General features: G+C 39.0%; 1 protein-coding gene across 1 annotated transcript; it reads left to right on the forward strand.

Moving 5' to 3' along the window:
* The first annotated feature begins 3,298 nt into the window (after positions 1–3,298).
* LOC110497565 (thioredoxin-related transmembrane protein 1) lies at positions 3,299–15,677 on the forward strand. Its single transcript, XM_021573727.2, has 8 exons — positions 3,299–3,645; positions 6,120–6,235; positions 6,707–6,752; positions 7,198–7,326; positions 9,554–9,599; positions 11,579–11,680; positions 11,995–12,061; positions 12,384–15,677. The coding sequence occupies exons 1-8, from the start codon at positions 3,443–3,445 to the stop codon at positions 12,602–12,604; spliced, it is 930 nt and encodes a 309-aa protein (XP_021429402.2). The 5' UTR covers positions 3,299–3,442; the 3' UTR covers positions 12,605–15,677.
* Positions 15,678–15,931: the final 254 nt, after the last annotated feature.

The following is a 15,931-nucleotide window of genomic DNA, read 5'->3' on the forward strand; positions in this document are numbered from 1 at the left end:
AGTCATAGACTATTCTCTCTGCTACGGCACTGCAAGTGGTACCGGAGCACAAAGTCTAGGTCCAAGAGGCTTCTAAACAGCTTCTACCACCAAGCCATAAGACTCCTGGACATCTAATAAAATGGCTATCCAGAATATTTGCATTGTCCCCCCTTTTATGCTGCTACTACTCTTTGTTATTATCTATGCATAGTCACTTTAATAACTCTACCTACATGTACATACAGTGCCTTGCGAAATTATTCAGCCCCTTTACTTTCAGTGCAGCAAACTCTCTCCAGAAGTTCAGTGAGGATCTCTGAATGATCCAATGTTGACCTAAATGACTAATAATAAATACAATCCACCTGTGTGTAATCAAGTCTCTGTATAAATGCACCTGCACTGTGATAGTTTCAGAGGTCCGTTAAAAGCGCAGAGGGCATCATGAAGAACAAGGAACACACCAGGCAGATCCGAGATACTGTTGTGAAGAAGTTTAAAGCCGGATTTGGATACAAAAATATTTCCCAAGCTTTAAACATCCCAAGGAGCACTGTGCAAGCGATAATATTGAAATGGAAGGAGTATCAGACCACTGCAAATCTACCAAGACCTGGCCGTCCCTTTAAACTTTCAGCTCATACAAGGAGAAGACTGATCAGAGATGCAGCCAAGAGGCCCATGATCACTCTGGATGAACTGCAGAGATCTACAGCTGAGGTGGGAGACTCTGTCCATAGGACAACAATCAGTCGTATATTGCACAAATCTGGCCTTTATGGAAGAGTGGCAAGAAGAAAGCCATTTCTTAAAGATATTCATAAAAAGTGTTGTTTAAAGTTTGCCACAAGCCACCTGGGAGACACACCAAACATGTGGAAGAAGGTGCTCTGGTCAGATGAAACCAAAATTGAACTTTTTGGCAACAATGCAAAACGTTATGTTTGGTGTAAAAGCAACACAGCTGAACACACCATCCCCACTGACAAACATGGTGGTGGCAGCATCATGGTTTGGGCCTGCTTTTCTTCAGCAGGGACAGGGAAGATGGTTAAAATTGATGGGAAGATGGATGGAGCCAAATACAGGACCATTCTGGAAGAGAACCTGATGGAGTCTGCAAAAGACCTGAGACTGGGACGGAGATTTGTCTTCCAACAAGACAATGATGCAAAACATAAAGCAAAATCTACAATGGGAATGGTTCAAAAATAAACATATCCAGGTGTTAGAATGGCCAAGTCAAAGTCCAGACCTGAATCCAATCGAGAATCTGTGGAAAGAACTGAAAACTGCTGTTCACAAATGCTCTCCATCCAACCTCACTGAGCTCGAGCTGTTTTGCAAGGAGGAATGGGAAAAAATGTCAGTCTCTCGATGTGCAAAACTGATAGAGACATACCCCAAGCGACTTACAGCTGTAATCGCAGCAAAAGGTGGCGCTACAAAGTATTAACTTAAGGGGGCTGAATAATTTTGCACGCCCAATTTTTCAGTTTTTGATTTGTTAAAAAAGTTTGAAATATCCAATAAATGTCGTTCCACTTCATGATTGTGTCCCACTTGTTGTTGATTCTTCACAAAAAAAATACAGTTTTTATCTTTATGTTTGAAGCCTGAAATGTGGCAAAAGGTTGCAAAGTTCAAGGGGGCCGAATACTTTCGCAAGGCACTGTATTACCTCAATTACCTTGACTAACCAGTGTCCCCGCACATTGACTCTGTACCGGTACCCCCTGTATATAGCCTCGCTATTGTTATTTTACTGCTGCTCTTTAATTATTTGTTACTTGTATTTCTTATTTTGGGGGGGTATTTTTCTTAAAAGTGCATTGTTGGTTAAAGGCTTGTAAGTAAGCATTTTAAGGTCCACACCTGTTGTATTCGGCGCATGTGACAAATACATTTAGATTTTTTTTGAGGAGGGCTTTTGGCACACCTAGGTTGCTACGCAGAAGCTGGCCAGTAGAGCTTGTGATTTCAAGCTCAAAGACAGACAGTGCCACCTGCTAGTGGTATAGATAAAGCATGGACGGATGATTTTACGACGTTGCGGTCTTGATTGCAACACGTTATTTGCTTGCCGTGTGACCAAAAGTGGCAGCGGACTATGCAACAAACTCAAATATTTAGCATTAGAAAACAATTCTAAACTACGAAATAAAAACCCACCAATCATGAATTTTAATGTGACATTAAAGAGCTGTCAATGTGAACTGTATATTTTACAGTTGTTTAGAAAACTGCTGAGGGGCGGTTTCAGAGTTAGCTGGGTTTAAAGGAAGTAGAGGGTTGAAGTTAAAGTGATAGTGTAGAAATGAATGGCATCAATATATATTAGATAAGAAATTGAATAACAATTTAGTCAGAGAAATTAACAGGACGTTTACCCTTGCTGCAATTTTTCAATGCACATCTTCATTTGATGTGAAATGGCAGCGAGTGTGGACTAATCCACATAAATATTTGATAACTGATAAAGTAAGATAAGTCTCTTACAAGATCCTTCACAGATGTTATCTTTGTAATTGTCTTATTTCTAAATATGTATTCATGTAGAAAAGGAATGTAGCTTTTGTGAGTTGGAAAACGAGACAATAGAGCATTTATTTTTTGATTGTTTGCATAGTGAAATATTTTGGACAGATATTAACATATGTATTAGTGATAAGACGAGTAAACCTATAAGCATTACCAAATGTGATATTCTTTTTTAGTGTACATACACGCACAGTGACTGCCAATATATTGTGCATTTTTACATTTTATTGGGAAAAATGTTAATGGGTAAGTTCATGGGTAATTTAAAAAATATATATTTATCTAATTGATTTACAATATTATATAACATCCCTAACATATATAAATATCAAATGATCAAAGATGTGCCTAACGTATTTGTCAAAAATGTGACTTGTCCATAGCGTGATATATATGTGGATTTTTTGTCTCTTGTTTTATGTAGAATGTTTTTATGTTGGCTTTTTTGTTTGTTATGTGTGATATATTTAAGCAATAAGGTCTGAGGGGTTGTGTTATATGGCCAATATACCATGGGTATTGCTATTATAAACTGGTTGTCAATGTAATTAGAGCAGTAAAAATAAATGTTTTGTCATACCCATGGTATACGATCTGCTATACCACGGCTGTCAGCCAATCAGCATTCAGGGCTCGAACCACCCCGTTTATAAATTGGTTTGTACAATATTCTTGTAATACAAAAAAATAAAAAGTAGAGGGTTGCCACTAGTTACCACAGCCACAAAGTCAAAATATCGTGAACAATTTAAACACATTTTTTTTAGGTTAGGGTTAGACATAATGTTAGCAGTGTGGTTAAGGTTAGGATCAAATCTGATTTTAAGAAGAGAAATTGTATAAATAGGCTGGGTTTAGCCATAATTATGGCTTTGTGACTGTGGTAACTAGCAACGACCGACGAAGAGTTGACCTAAACATGGCGCCCTTGCTGGATTATAAAATCGGCGATGCTATGTTGTTTTCTTTACCTTTGCGATCAAAATCGATTCTCCTAACATGTTCACTAATTTTGGTTATTTACTTGACGTCGCAGCCAGCTTTGGCCAAACCGAGTAGCCTCAAAGAGATCACTGACGGAAACTGGGAAGACATCTTGGCAGGGGAATGGATGATTGAATTGTAAGTACAGCTAGCAAGCATGCTAAGCTAACTGCTTAGCTAGTCATATAGCTACGTTGTTCGGCAATAGTCCCGTTTTTTGTAGTCTTGAATCGGCAGGTGTGGATTTTCAGACCACACCTAATCACCTAGTTCTGATCTTGATAAACTAGCGTAGCCTTGGCTTTAGATATGCAACAATGTAGCTAGGCTTGCAGCTAGGAATCTAAATGAAATGCTTTCAAGTAACACATGATAATCAGGTCCAATGAGGTGGAAAGCTAGCGTTTGGCTGCTGGATACTGAGTATTGTTGTTAGGCTTCTACATAGAATTAGCAGTGTTTCCACTACGATTTCTTTAAGCAGAGGTGGCAAACTTAGTGGGGGTGGGGGGCACCATATAAAAAAAATGTAGACACCCTCTTGGCCACTGAGACAATTGCTGTTTTCAAGCTAATTTCCTGTAATTTTGTTATGGGGCAGAGAGAAATGTGCAGTTTTTAAAGCCATTTTCTTGCATTTCTACACATTTTGCTATGGCTTATGTTGTGTTATGCTATCTGAGTGTTTCAAACATTATAACAAAATCTATGGGGCCCCATGCCATGCCATTTTTGGAATTTCCAACAGAGATTGCAGCACGGTCTGCATTTGTTTTTCATTGAGACCACACATACTATTCACACTTGATTTTTACACTCCCAAATATGAGATGACATGTATACAACTAACTTGAAGCAGCAAATTCTGAGAGGAAATCTGAGATTTGCTACATCAATTTTTTTTAAACTTAAGTTAATGGTAGCCAAATAGCCATTGACTCTTGAAGAATATAACTTTAGTTAAATTGTCTAACCCCATTAAAATACAAAATATATGCTTGTTTTACTTCATTGTTTGTAAACAATACAATTGTAAACCAACACTGTATAGCTTGCTTTTAGCTGTTCTGTTTACCGAAAAAGGTGATTTGTTGTTATTTGAACTGAAGAGGTTACAGTTCAAATGTATAGCTCTCGAAAAGCCTTCTCCGTAGGGTTTTCAGCTGTTAGTTTCTCCCACGGTTGGCTGCATGTGATCTACAAATCCGACACTGTATTTTAACGTTTAGAAACATCAATAATAATCATCGCTAGCAAAACATTTGTTTTTTTAAACACACGTTCAAAAGTTAGTGGTCACTTAGAAATGTCCTTGTTTTTGAAAGAAAATCACTTTTTTTTATCCATTTAAAATAACATAAAATTGATCAGAAGTATAATGTAGGCATTGTTCATGTTGTAAATGACTACTGTACTGATTTTGAATGAAATATCTACATAGGTGTACAGATGCCCATTATCAGAAACCATCACGTCTGTGTTCCAATGGCACATTGTGTTAGCTAATCCAAGTTTATAATTTTAAAAGACTGATTGATCATTAGAAAACCCTTTTGCAATTATGTTAGCACATCTGAAAACTGTTGTGCAGATTTAAAGAAGCAACAAAACTGGCCTTTAGACTAGTTGAGTATCTGGAGCATCAGCATTTGTGAGTTTGATTACAGTCTCAAAATGGCCAGAAACAAAGAACTTTCTTCTGAAACTCGTCAGTCTATTCTTGTTCTGAGAAATGAAGGCTATTCCATGCGAGAAATTGCCAAGAAACTGAAGATCTCGTACAACGCTGTGTACTACTCCCTTCACAGAACAGCGCAAACTATCTCTAACCAGAATAGAAAGAGTGGGAGGCCCCGGTGCACATTAACAAGGTCTACACTGTTTCTGATCAATTTGATGTTATTTTAATGGACAAAAATAGCTTTTCCTTCAAAAACAAGGACATTTCTAAGTGCACCCACTTCCTTTCAAAGGTTTATGCTTTTATATCAGCCCAAAATAATCTTTCAAATTAAAAATATCCTTACTGTAGCAGTTTTGCACAGATCCATATGCTGTGTGTGCCTCCAGTTGATGGACTACACTTCTTCACCAGTTACTTATACACAGGTGTTTGGAGCCCGTTAATTAGCACAGGTGGCCACCTCTGTCTTTCGTAAACAAGCACTGTAACATGGAGATGTGTCCATGTGGGAACCCTATAAAGGTGTGTATGAAGTAATTATTTCTCGCTAATATGAAAGATGCGTTACGTATGTTTCCAAAACCGTACCGCAAGCGATGTATTTTAACGTTCATAACGAGCGTTGGGGCTCTTAACAAAACTCCCCAGCCAGAAGATACTATCCTCCATGGGAGCTAAAGATGGTTAGCGTCAATGAATGCGGTAGGTTGTGTTGACCTAGCTAAGGTATGCTTCAGTGTCCATATGAAGAACTCTGATTTTAAAGTCTTTTTACAATCATAGATATGACTAATGTTGATCATTCATAACATGTTGACAACTGCTACCATTGAATCTTGTGTAGTTGTCAGCTTATTTTGTTTGAAAACTGTCTAGCTAATGTTATTGTCATGCCAATGTTTGGCCTCAATTCACTCTTCCCCGGCAGCTTTGCCCCCTGGTGTCCGGCGTGCCAGCAGCTCCAGCCCATGTGGAATGAGTTTGCCGACTGGGGGGAGGACATGGGTGTCAACATAGCGAAAGTGGATGTTACTGAACAGCCTGGTATGTATACTCTCCTTCCCTGGCTGACTGCCTGCCCAACCGTCTGCTTGTCAATTACTTCCCTTTTCAGGTTTCACAGCGCTCCGTGATTAAGTTTCCCTAGGTACAGATCTGCGATCAGCTCTCCATCCCCCAATCCTAACCTTAACTATTAGTAGGGAAAATGCTAAACTGACCCACGATCACAGTCTATGGGTAACTGCACCCTACTCCTTTCACAGATAAATTAGGCGGGGAGGGGTCAGAGAGCTTTGTATTAAGGCCCTGGCTGTTTCCCACAACACCCACTATGTTTTGTAGTGTAGACAATGCATGTCATTCTATCTAGCTATAGTCTATTATTGCCAGGTTTTTGTAGACCTGTAATATTAGTCAAGAACAAGATGTTGGTGTCATTCAGAGAAAGTCATATTATATATATTAAGTCCTATTCACTAACATTCTGCTCTCCTTCCCCCACCCGCACCTTAGGTTTGAGTGGACGATTCATTATCACTTCACTTCCGACCATCTACCAGTAAGTTTTCTCTCCGTTACGTGAAGTTGCTGTATGTCTCATATCCTGTTCTTCTCACAGATGCATGCCAACTAACCACTATGTAGACTGCACTCACCAGTAAATGTGATCATTTCAGTTTATAACCCTCACTGGAATGTGAGAGGCTGTTAGATAGCTTCAGACTTTGTCTGGGAAGACAAAATGTTAGTGTTTCTTTCTCATGTCTCTTTTTTTTGCTACTGTTGTGATCCTACGCCCAGTTTAGACACTAGCTTCCTATGTTGCTATAAAAAAGTAAATGATTTTCAATGGTAGAACTGTAAATATATAACCCTATAGCTTAGTGGTGCAATAGGCAAATAAACTACATCTGTCCTTATTGTGGTTAATGCCACTATTGGCTTGTTAAACTGTTTTCAATTGTGTGCTAGATTTCTATGATAACTGTGTGTGTGTGAATCAGCTGTAAGGATGGTGTGTTCAGGAGGTACCAGGGGGCTCGCACCAAAGATGACTTCCTAAGCTTTATTGATGAGAAGAAGTGGCAGGGCATTGAACCGGTTTCTTCCTGGTTTGGACCATCTTCCTTCATGTGAGTGGATGGTTTGATCGTCAGTCTCTTCTCCATACTGGGTCGTTCTGTGTGAAACTTAAACAAAATCCTTTTTGGATCTTTCTGAAATGTAATGAAAAGGTCAACTCGAGATGGGGATGGGCATGAGTAATTGAGAACTCGAGTACTCATACTGATGTCAACTCAATCTTTAAGCAGAGATTTAAAAAAAATAATAAAAAAAATTAAAAAAAATGTTTAAAAAAAAAAATCTATTTGGTTGAAAGTTTGTCTTGGAGACCAAGTTAATTTGCTTTGACTCTAGTGTTCCATTTGTACATATGCATTTGAGGGACCAAAAAGTATATAAGCCAAGCGTCAGAGTTATGTTCCCTAAATTCCCTTTCCCTCCGTGTCTCACGCCCTCCCTCTACTTCTGCGCCTACAGAGGTAAAAGCCTAGTTATAAAAACGTATCTAACTGACGAGATACACAAGCTACATTCCTTGCCAAATTATAGTTTTATCACAAATTCAAAATGGACTGTTTGGCTGAAGTAGTGATTTGTGTTCCAACAATGAGCTGCAGTTTTGGAATAATTGCGTCATTTTCAGCTTAGGCTATTTTCCGGTTCTCACTAGTTACCACAGCCACAAAGTAAAAAATTGTCTCTAACGTGTAAAATCATTTTTGGTCTCAATATGAGGTTAGTCATAAAGAAAATTCCACACAGCAGGCATAATAAACTCAATTGAAAAGCCTTTGACATTTATGAAATGCTTGTAATTATACTTCCGTATTCCATAGTAACATCTGACAAAAATATCTAAAGACACTGAAGCAATTTGTGGAAATTAATATTTGTGTCATTCTCAACTTTTGACCATGACTGTATATATGAGGCAATTAGGATTTGTTATCTGTAGTGGTTATTATAAATTGCGCATTGTTGCTCACTGTTGGCATATAGATAAATTAGAAATGTATTTTCCAGTGCCGGCCTTAAATTGTTTTTATTTATTTTTTAATATTCCAATAGTCGAGTACCCCAAAAAAACGGTGGCAGACCAGGCCGGGGTTTGAGAAGTGAACTTTTTTTCCCCCTTGGTAGTTAATTGTCTCAATCGTTTTAAAGGCACAACCTAGATTCAAGCCACAGTCTTAAATATTTGAACGTTATTACTCCAAACTCGTGAAAGTGACAAACTGACACGTTAACATTTTCATCAAAAACTACTTTTATATCAAAGGAGTGCCTTTTGGTTTGACAGCCTGTGCAGTTCGGCGCGTGATGAGCGTTAGACACGATGACGTGTTTCTGAGCGTAGCTATCCGTCGCCATGACATCACCTACATGTGTGATTGGGGATTTCTATTGGAGAAGCAGTTTCTGCCTATCTTAATGTACTTTTTTTTTTGTTGTCTTGTGCTCTTGGCGGTAGTGCAATTGATTCCTACTAGGTGCGAAGGGCTTTGGAAAAGTGTTCCCTTTTGAACCATTTTAATTTGTCCGCCTACACAGCGGACCGGACCACGAGAGCTGTGGCTAAATCAAGTGCACTGACAAAATACAGCAAAGAGCTGCTGTTTTTATTACGTTAATGGTGCATAGGCTTACATTTATTTTTCTAAGCCATGTTTAAAAAAGAAAAAAAAGAATTGCTTTTTGACTGCGAAAGTGATCTTGACTCAGAGGTTGGTGACTGCTTTTAGAGGAAGGATGTTTCATACATATTTATAGTTTCGGTCTAAAAGGTTTGTTGAGATATTTAAGGCTATAACATGAGTGACCTGTACCCAGTATGTGATATAGGGGTAGATGACTCTACATGGAAATGTATGGTAGCTATCTCATGAAGACAGCATCTTATTTTTACTCATTCTTAACCACAATTGTTCTTCTCGTCAGTGACACACACTACACTTCAGAACCACAGGAAATATCAAATACTACACTCCAACCTCTCCTGGTAGTTACTTGCCACTTAGTTTTAGGTTTAGACATGCAACCAACAGACCCAAATGGCACCCTACTCCCTATATAGTTCACTACGTTTGACCATAGCCCTGGTCAAAAGTAGAGCACTATATAGGAAATGGGGTGCCATTTGGGATGCAAACCATGCTTATTTCTCCCTCTGTCAGCCACTGACACTTTAACCTGGTAAAGTTTTGTTTTTAGCTGTTGATTATTTTAGCTGTTGATTATTAGATTCTCGTTAAAAAAAAGTCTAAAAGGTATTTTATTCCTTTTCTTCCTCTGCAGGATGAACACAATGTCAGCTCTCTTCAAGTTGTCAATGTTCATTAGGGTGAGTCCTGCTGTTGCCTTCTCCCTGCGTGCTGTTAGAACCCATTTGTACCACACTTTGGAACAAGGCCTTTAGGGTTCTGGTCCAAAAGTATTCATAACACTTGCCTTGTTCCACATTTTGATGTTACAGCCTGAATTCAAAATGTAATTCTCACCAATCTACACCTACTGCCCCATAATGACAAAGTGAAAACATGTATTTAGAAATGTTAACAAATGTATTGAAAATGAAATCTAGAAATATCTCATTTACATGTTAGAATAACCTTTGGCAGTGATTAGTGTTTCTAGTTAAATCTCTTAAGAGCTTTGCATGCCTGGATTGTACAATATTTATCAATTTGGTTGTTGATCATTGCTAGACAACCATTTTCATGTCGTGCCATAGATTTTCAAGCAGATTTAATATAGAACTGTAACTCGGCCACTTAAGAACATTCTCGGTCATATTGGTAAGCAACTTTAGTGTAGATTTGGCCTTGTGTTTTAGGTTATTGTCCTGTTGAAAGGTGAGTTCATCACCCAGTGTCTGGTGGAAAACAGACTGAACCAGGCTGTCCTCTTGGATTTTGCCTGTACCTAGATCCATTCTGTAAAATGTTTTTATCCTGTAAAAACTCTCCAGTCCTTATCATTACAAGCATACTCATAACATGATGCAGCCACCACTATGCTTAAATATGGAGAGTTGTACTCCATAATATGTTGTATTAGATTTGCCCCAAACATAACACTTAGTATTCATGACCAATTCAACTGCCACTTTTTTTTATTTTTCTCCCAGCATTATTTTTAGGGCCATGTTGCAAACCGGATGCATATTTTGGAATATTTGTATTCTGGGCAGGTTTCATTTTCACTCTGTTAATTAGGTTAGTATTTTGGAGTAGCTACAATGTTGATGATCTATCCTCAGTTTTCTCCTATCACATCCATTAAACTCGTTTTTAAAGTCGCCACATTGGCCCCATCGTGAAATCCCTGAGCGGTTTCCTTCATCTCTGGCAACTGAGTTAAGGACGCCTGTATCTTTGTAGTGACGGGGTGTATTCATACTCCATCCAAAGTGTAATTAAAAACTTTACCATGCTCAAGGAAATATTCAGTGTCTGCTATAATTTCTTTTTACCATTCTACCAATAGGTGCCCTTTGCGTGGCATTGGAAAACCTCCCTGGTCTTTGTGGTTGAATCTGTGTTTGAAATTCACTGAGGGACCTCACATATAATATATTTTGTGTGTGTGGTACAGAGACTAGGTAGTCATTCAAAAATCATGTTAAACACTAATGCACACAGTGATTCCATGCAACTTATGTGACTTGTTAAGCACCTTTTTTTACTCCTGAACTTATTTAGGATTGTCATAACAAAGGGGTTGAATACTTATTGACTAAGGACATTTCAGCTTTTCATTTCTATTTCATTTATACATATTTCTAAAAACATAATTCCACTTTGACATTATTGGGTGTTGTGAATTTAATCCATTTGAATTGAGTTTGACACTTGAGCTATAGGCTGTATTTGTTCTCCCGGCTTATCTCTCTCCATCACCTTCATGTATAGACTCTAGAAAATTCCACTTTGACATTATGGGGTATTGTGAATTTAATCCATTTGAATTGAGTTTGACACTTGAGCTATAGGCTGTATTTGTTCTCCCGGCTTATCTCTCTCCATCACCTTCATGTATAGACTCTAGAAAATTCCACTTTGACATTATGGGGTATTGAGTAGGACAGTGACTAAAAATCTAAATTGAATCCATTTGACACTAAATGTGGAAAAAGTTGAGGTGTGTGAATACTTTATGAAGGCACCCGTATAGGGAATAGCTGCCATTTGGGACAAATTTTCACATGATTTGTGAACAATTTTAAGAGAATGTTCTTCTTAAACATGGTCAGGGTGGTTTGACTTGCATTTGACTTTAACTTACCTTTTTATTGCGTTCCTGTTGTCCTTTCCCCTCCAGCGTTGCCATAACTACCTGACAGAGCAGTTGGGTATTCCAGTGTGGGGCTCGTACATCATCTTTGGACTGGCCACTCTCTTCTCTGGCCTAGCCCTGGGACTGGTACGTTAAAGTCATACCCCTTGATATGTGATCCCTATGTATTCTGTCTTTGTTTGATGGATTTTACTTGCACTTTGATTTGAATGTACTTATAATGTAAGGTGTCCTGAAAGGCATCTGACAAAGTATTATTTAGTAGTATGTGCATACCCTCCATAGTGGGCCACCTATACAAAATGTGAGCAATGCAGGAAAAATGTATGACTTTGGATGTTATTGGAGGCAACGGGCGCAAGAGATCAATATCTTACAGTAACATCAAGTCTGGTCTCCTCGATAACCTCACCAGCCTCCCTTGTGCATTCTCTTCCCAGATACTGGTGTTCATAGCTGATTTTGTCTTCCCATCACGACGATTTAACTCCCCAAACTACTACCAGAGTGAGTATGAGATGACAGCGAATCCATGTTCATGCAAATGCAACTTTGCGAAGTATGTAGCACTGTTTATGTGCCGACATTAAGCAAGAACTCTTAGAGAAGTTATAGAGGAAGAATACATGAAATCATTTGTCATAAACATTTCTTTCGAGAACAGACATTTTGTATTTTTTTGTAGTCTTCCTAAGTTGTGACCCAGCTTCATAATCATGCATGCATACATGTTTTAATTTAGGAGCAATGGCATGGAGTATATAATGTAACATATTTGTTATTGTCATGTTCTGTTATTCACATTGCTTTTGTCACTTTCCTGTTCCAGAGAAACAGACGATGGAACAAGCCAGGCTTATTCAGCAGCTGGAGGAAGAGCAGGAGGCCGATGGAGAGGAGGATGATGAGGACGATGAAGATGGCGAACAGGAGGAGGTCTGGAGGAGAGTGTCTCCAGTGGGCCGTCCCGAGGCCAGAGGGCTGGGTTACCCAGAGGAGGTCTTGCGAAAGAGGGTGGTTGGCAACCGTGAGGAGGAGGAGGACTCCTAGAGGGCTGGAGGGGAACTGCAGATGCCGCCTAACACCCGTGGGAGACGCGGTGGGGCTGGGGAAGCAGCCCTGTTCGGGGCCCGAGCTCATATTTATAAAGCGCCTCAGAATAGGAGTCTTGATCTAGGATCAGTTTAGCCTTCTAGATCATAATAAATAAGATTATATGAGCAGGGGTAACTGATCCTAGATCACCACTCCTACTCTTTCATGCTTTATGAATATTAGTCCTGGCAGCAGTAGAGTTTACAGCAGACCGCTTACAGAGAGCCCTAGCGACGCCCCGGCAACGTCGTACTTCCTGTATTCTCCCTCTGCTTCACCGGGAGTGCTCTCCTTTCACCACCAGCACTCCTGGACTGGAGGTGCTACCGCTACTGTACACTCCCAAGACTAGGGTCGTGTTCATTATCTATCTTTTGAAGAGAACAGACTGGAACAGGCAGGGTTTATCCAAATTTGTCCAATCTAAAATGCTCATTTTCCATTGCGTGCCCTAATGAACCAATTAAATTGGGCGTGGTTTAGGTATGGAGTGCAGTAGAAATGGCACATTTTTTGCCAATTTTATGCTATGCATTTCTTTAGTGTTTATTGAATCTCTTTGTGCGTTAATCCATGTTTTAACAAATTATATACAGCTTGTGTTTTGTGCATTTCATTGTATGATATATTCCATATAATCTAATATGTACTTGTGTTTTTTCTCCTTTTCACTGTTTTTGTATCTCAGAACTCCCATAATTTATTTTCATCCAAGTCTTCCTTGACAGACCGTGCATCCACCCACCGTGCTACTCCATAATGGTTTAGAATGGTTAAATATTGTGCAGAAGTACATCTGGAACCTCTTTTCCACCTTCATAATGAGTGCAGTTGGCAAGCTTTTATACAGGAACTTGTGATCAAATCTCTTCGGGGCAGGGACTCTCCGTTTCCATTTGGACTTTAATCAGCAATGGCACAAAGATGTTGACTTGAGTTACGATGCTCTGCTCTGGCTCTACAAGACTGGACGGTTTAATCTCTGCTGCCTGCCTGGTTTTTATTAAGTTTCACACCAATGTATGAAGGCTTGTGGTGCTAAACCTCCCTGGTGAATGTTGTTCAGTATGGATTATTAAAGAGCAACTGAACGTAATAAGGAATTTATCCTTTAAAAAAAACTGCTGGTGTTGCATCGGTATGAGTCAAACATTTTATTATAGTGTCAAAATTGACTATGAAGTGGAAATGGGATAATTTCGCTCCTGAAGTCAGTCTCGTCCATAACAGGTTTATGAGATGATTAAGAAAAAATGGTGTGTCATGGAATGGTGTGTCATGGAATGAAGAGTTTTTTTTTTAAAATTTTTTTTTAATCCTGCCCCCAAGTAATCATCGATTTGGAGCACAATGCCATGGTCAATTTGGTTTGACATTCAATATCTTTATGGGCTAGTTAGAATTACTCAAGGTACATGGGACAATATTTTAAAATATCAATACTGCCAGGTTTCAATTACTTAATGTCAATTTTTGAAATTGTAGAAATTAATATATAAAGAAAGCATTTGAGGCAACTAAAAGGTGTGCAATATGAAAATGATGTACCATTTATATGTCAAATTTTTCGTCCAGGTTTAGCCGGAGTAGGCTGTCATTGTAAATAAGAATTTGTTCTTAACTGACTTGTCTAGTTAAATAAAAGGGTACATTTAAAACAACTGAAACGATATAGCACCAACAATAGGATATACAAAGTCAAACCAATTTTGGGCCGGCTGAAGCTTGCTAGCTAGTTTGCTAGCTAGTCTAGGTAACTTCCAGATACAAGATCTGGTTTGATGGTTTCAAGTTATCTAGAAGGGTGAGTAACTGTACTGTTTTGTCAGAGTGAAAGTACAAACACTTCCCTCATTCGAACACACACGAGACACCCACATCAAAACATGCCTCCATAACCCAGATGTTGTTCTCAGTTGCATTTACTGAATGATGAGAATTGAAACCGATGCTAAATCAGCAAGTTCAGCTCCACTTTAATACTGAGTTCATAACCAACTAGAAAAGTGGTAATTAGCAGTTGGGAAGTCGTAAATACCAGTTGGATGCGTTCAAGTGTTTTGAACTTGTTGAGAAACGCTGATTGGCTAATGCGGTGTCAACCATAAACAAAAAGTACAGCTGTCAAGTTGTAATGTTCAAAAAACAGATTTATTTACATGTTTTTTTGTGTTTTAAGTGCTGAAATTGTATGTTATCGAGGTCATATTCTTAGTAGGTGACTTAGTAGAAGTCGGAGCTCAGGGATGATAGACAGGTTTCCCACTAGTAATTAGCAGTTGGAGAGGTGTTCAAGCTGATTTCTCCTAACAGGGCCATACTGGGGCGCGTTCACAACACCAACCTGTTACAAAGATATTGTGCTGTAAAATGTAAATAACCTTGTTTTGTCAATCTCCACTGTAAAGCTAATATCCACCCCTTTGTAAAGCTGGCAGTGGACTGTATTTTGGATTTGTATCTTATGTTGTGTTCACCTGTGTGTGATGTTCTTCCATATTAATCAGAACCGTTTATGATTATTGATTGGTAATGGGCTGTCATGTCAGTCAGCCGTCAGACACAATGCAAGCATGTCGTTACAGCTACAATTATTAAGGGAGTTCTTTAATAGCCTGGTCCCAGATCTGTTTGTGCTGCCTTGCCAACTCCTATGGTCACTCTGGCTCTTCTATTTTGGAAAAAACTATGGGTGTTTCTCAATACTACTGCGCTCCTCACTCCTGTGCTCCTAGTGCAGTCTTTGAGGGCATTTTCTTGAGTGTGACATTTATTAGGACGAGAGTGTGGAAACGCATACATTTTACATTTGAGAAGCGCTGCACACTCCCGTGCTACTGCGTTACCTTTTGACCGTTTACAGTAAATTGTGTGACCAACATGTCGGCTGCTCATCTACAGTATGCTGGACTTTCCTGGATCACAACTACCCTTGATAACATGTAATATGTCAAAACATTTGTAGATCTGAACATCAGATTTAGTTTAATATTGCATTATTGTCAGTAAAGCAATTGAGACTTTTTAATCTGTTTTGTGTTTTGTATTATTTATCTACATAGACATTTGGAAGTAAAGACCAACAAAATCCAACTTATCACATGGCATGTGCATGGGCTCCATGATGAAAAAGCATATGGTTCTCAAACACTTAAAGAGATTGTCAGAAGTTTTATTGCAAGAGTTAAATTTAATTTAAAGAGCTGGGTTGGAGAGGCCGATGCTCCCGCCCACTGTAGTAACAGCAGCGGTGTAGTGCAGGTATAGGGTGCCCCCTGGCAG

This window comes from Oncorhynchus mykiss, chromosome 19 (genome assembly GCF_013265735.2).
Source record: "Oncorhynchus mykiss isolate Arlee chromosome 19, USDA_OmykA_1.1, whole genome shotgun sequence".
NCBI lineage: Eukaryota > Metazoa > Chordata > Actinopteri > Salmoniformes > Salmonidae > Oncorhynchus > Oncorhynchus mykiss.

Coding starts and splice junctions, on each gene's coding strand:
- LOC110497565 (XM_021573727.2), top strand. CDS start 3,443: ATGGCGCCCTTGCTGGATTATAAAATCGGCGATGCTATGTTGTTTTCT. Junction 3,646..6,119: donor GGGGAATGGATGATTGAATT/GTAAGTACAGCT, acceptor CTTCCCCGGCAG/CTTTGCCCCCTGGTGTCCGG. Junction 6,753..7,197: donor TCACTTCCGACCATCTACCA/GTAAGTTTTCTC, acceptor TGTGTGAATCAG/CTGTAAGGATGGTGTGTTCA.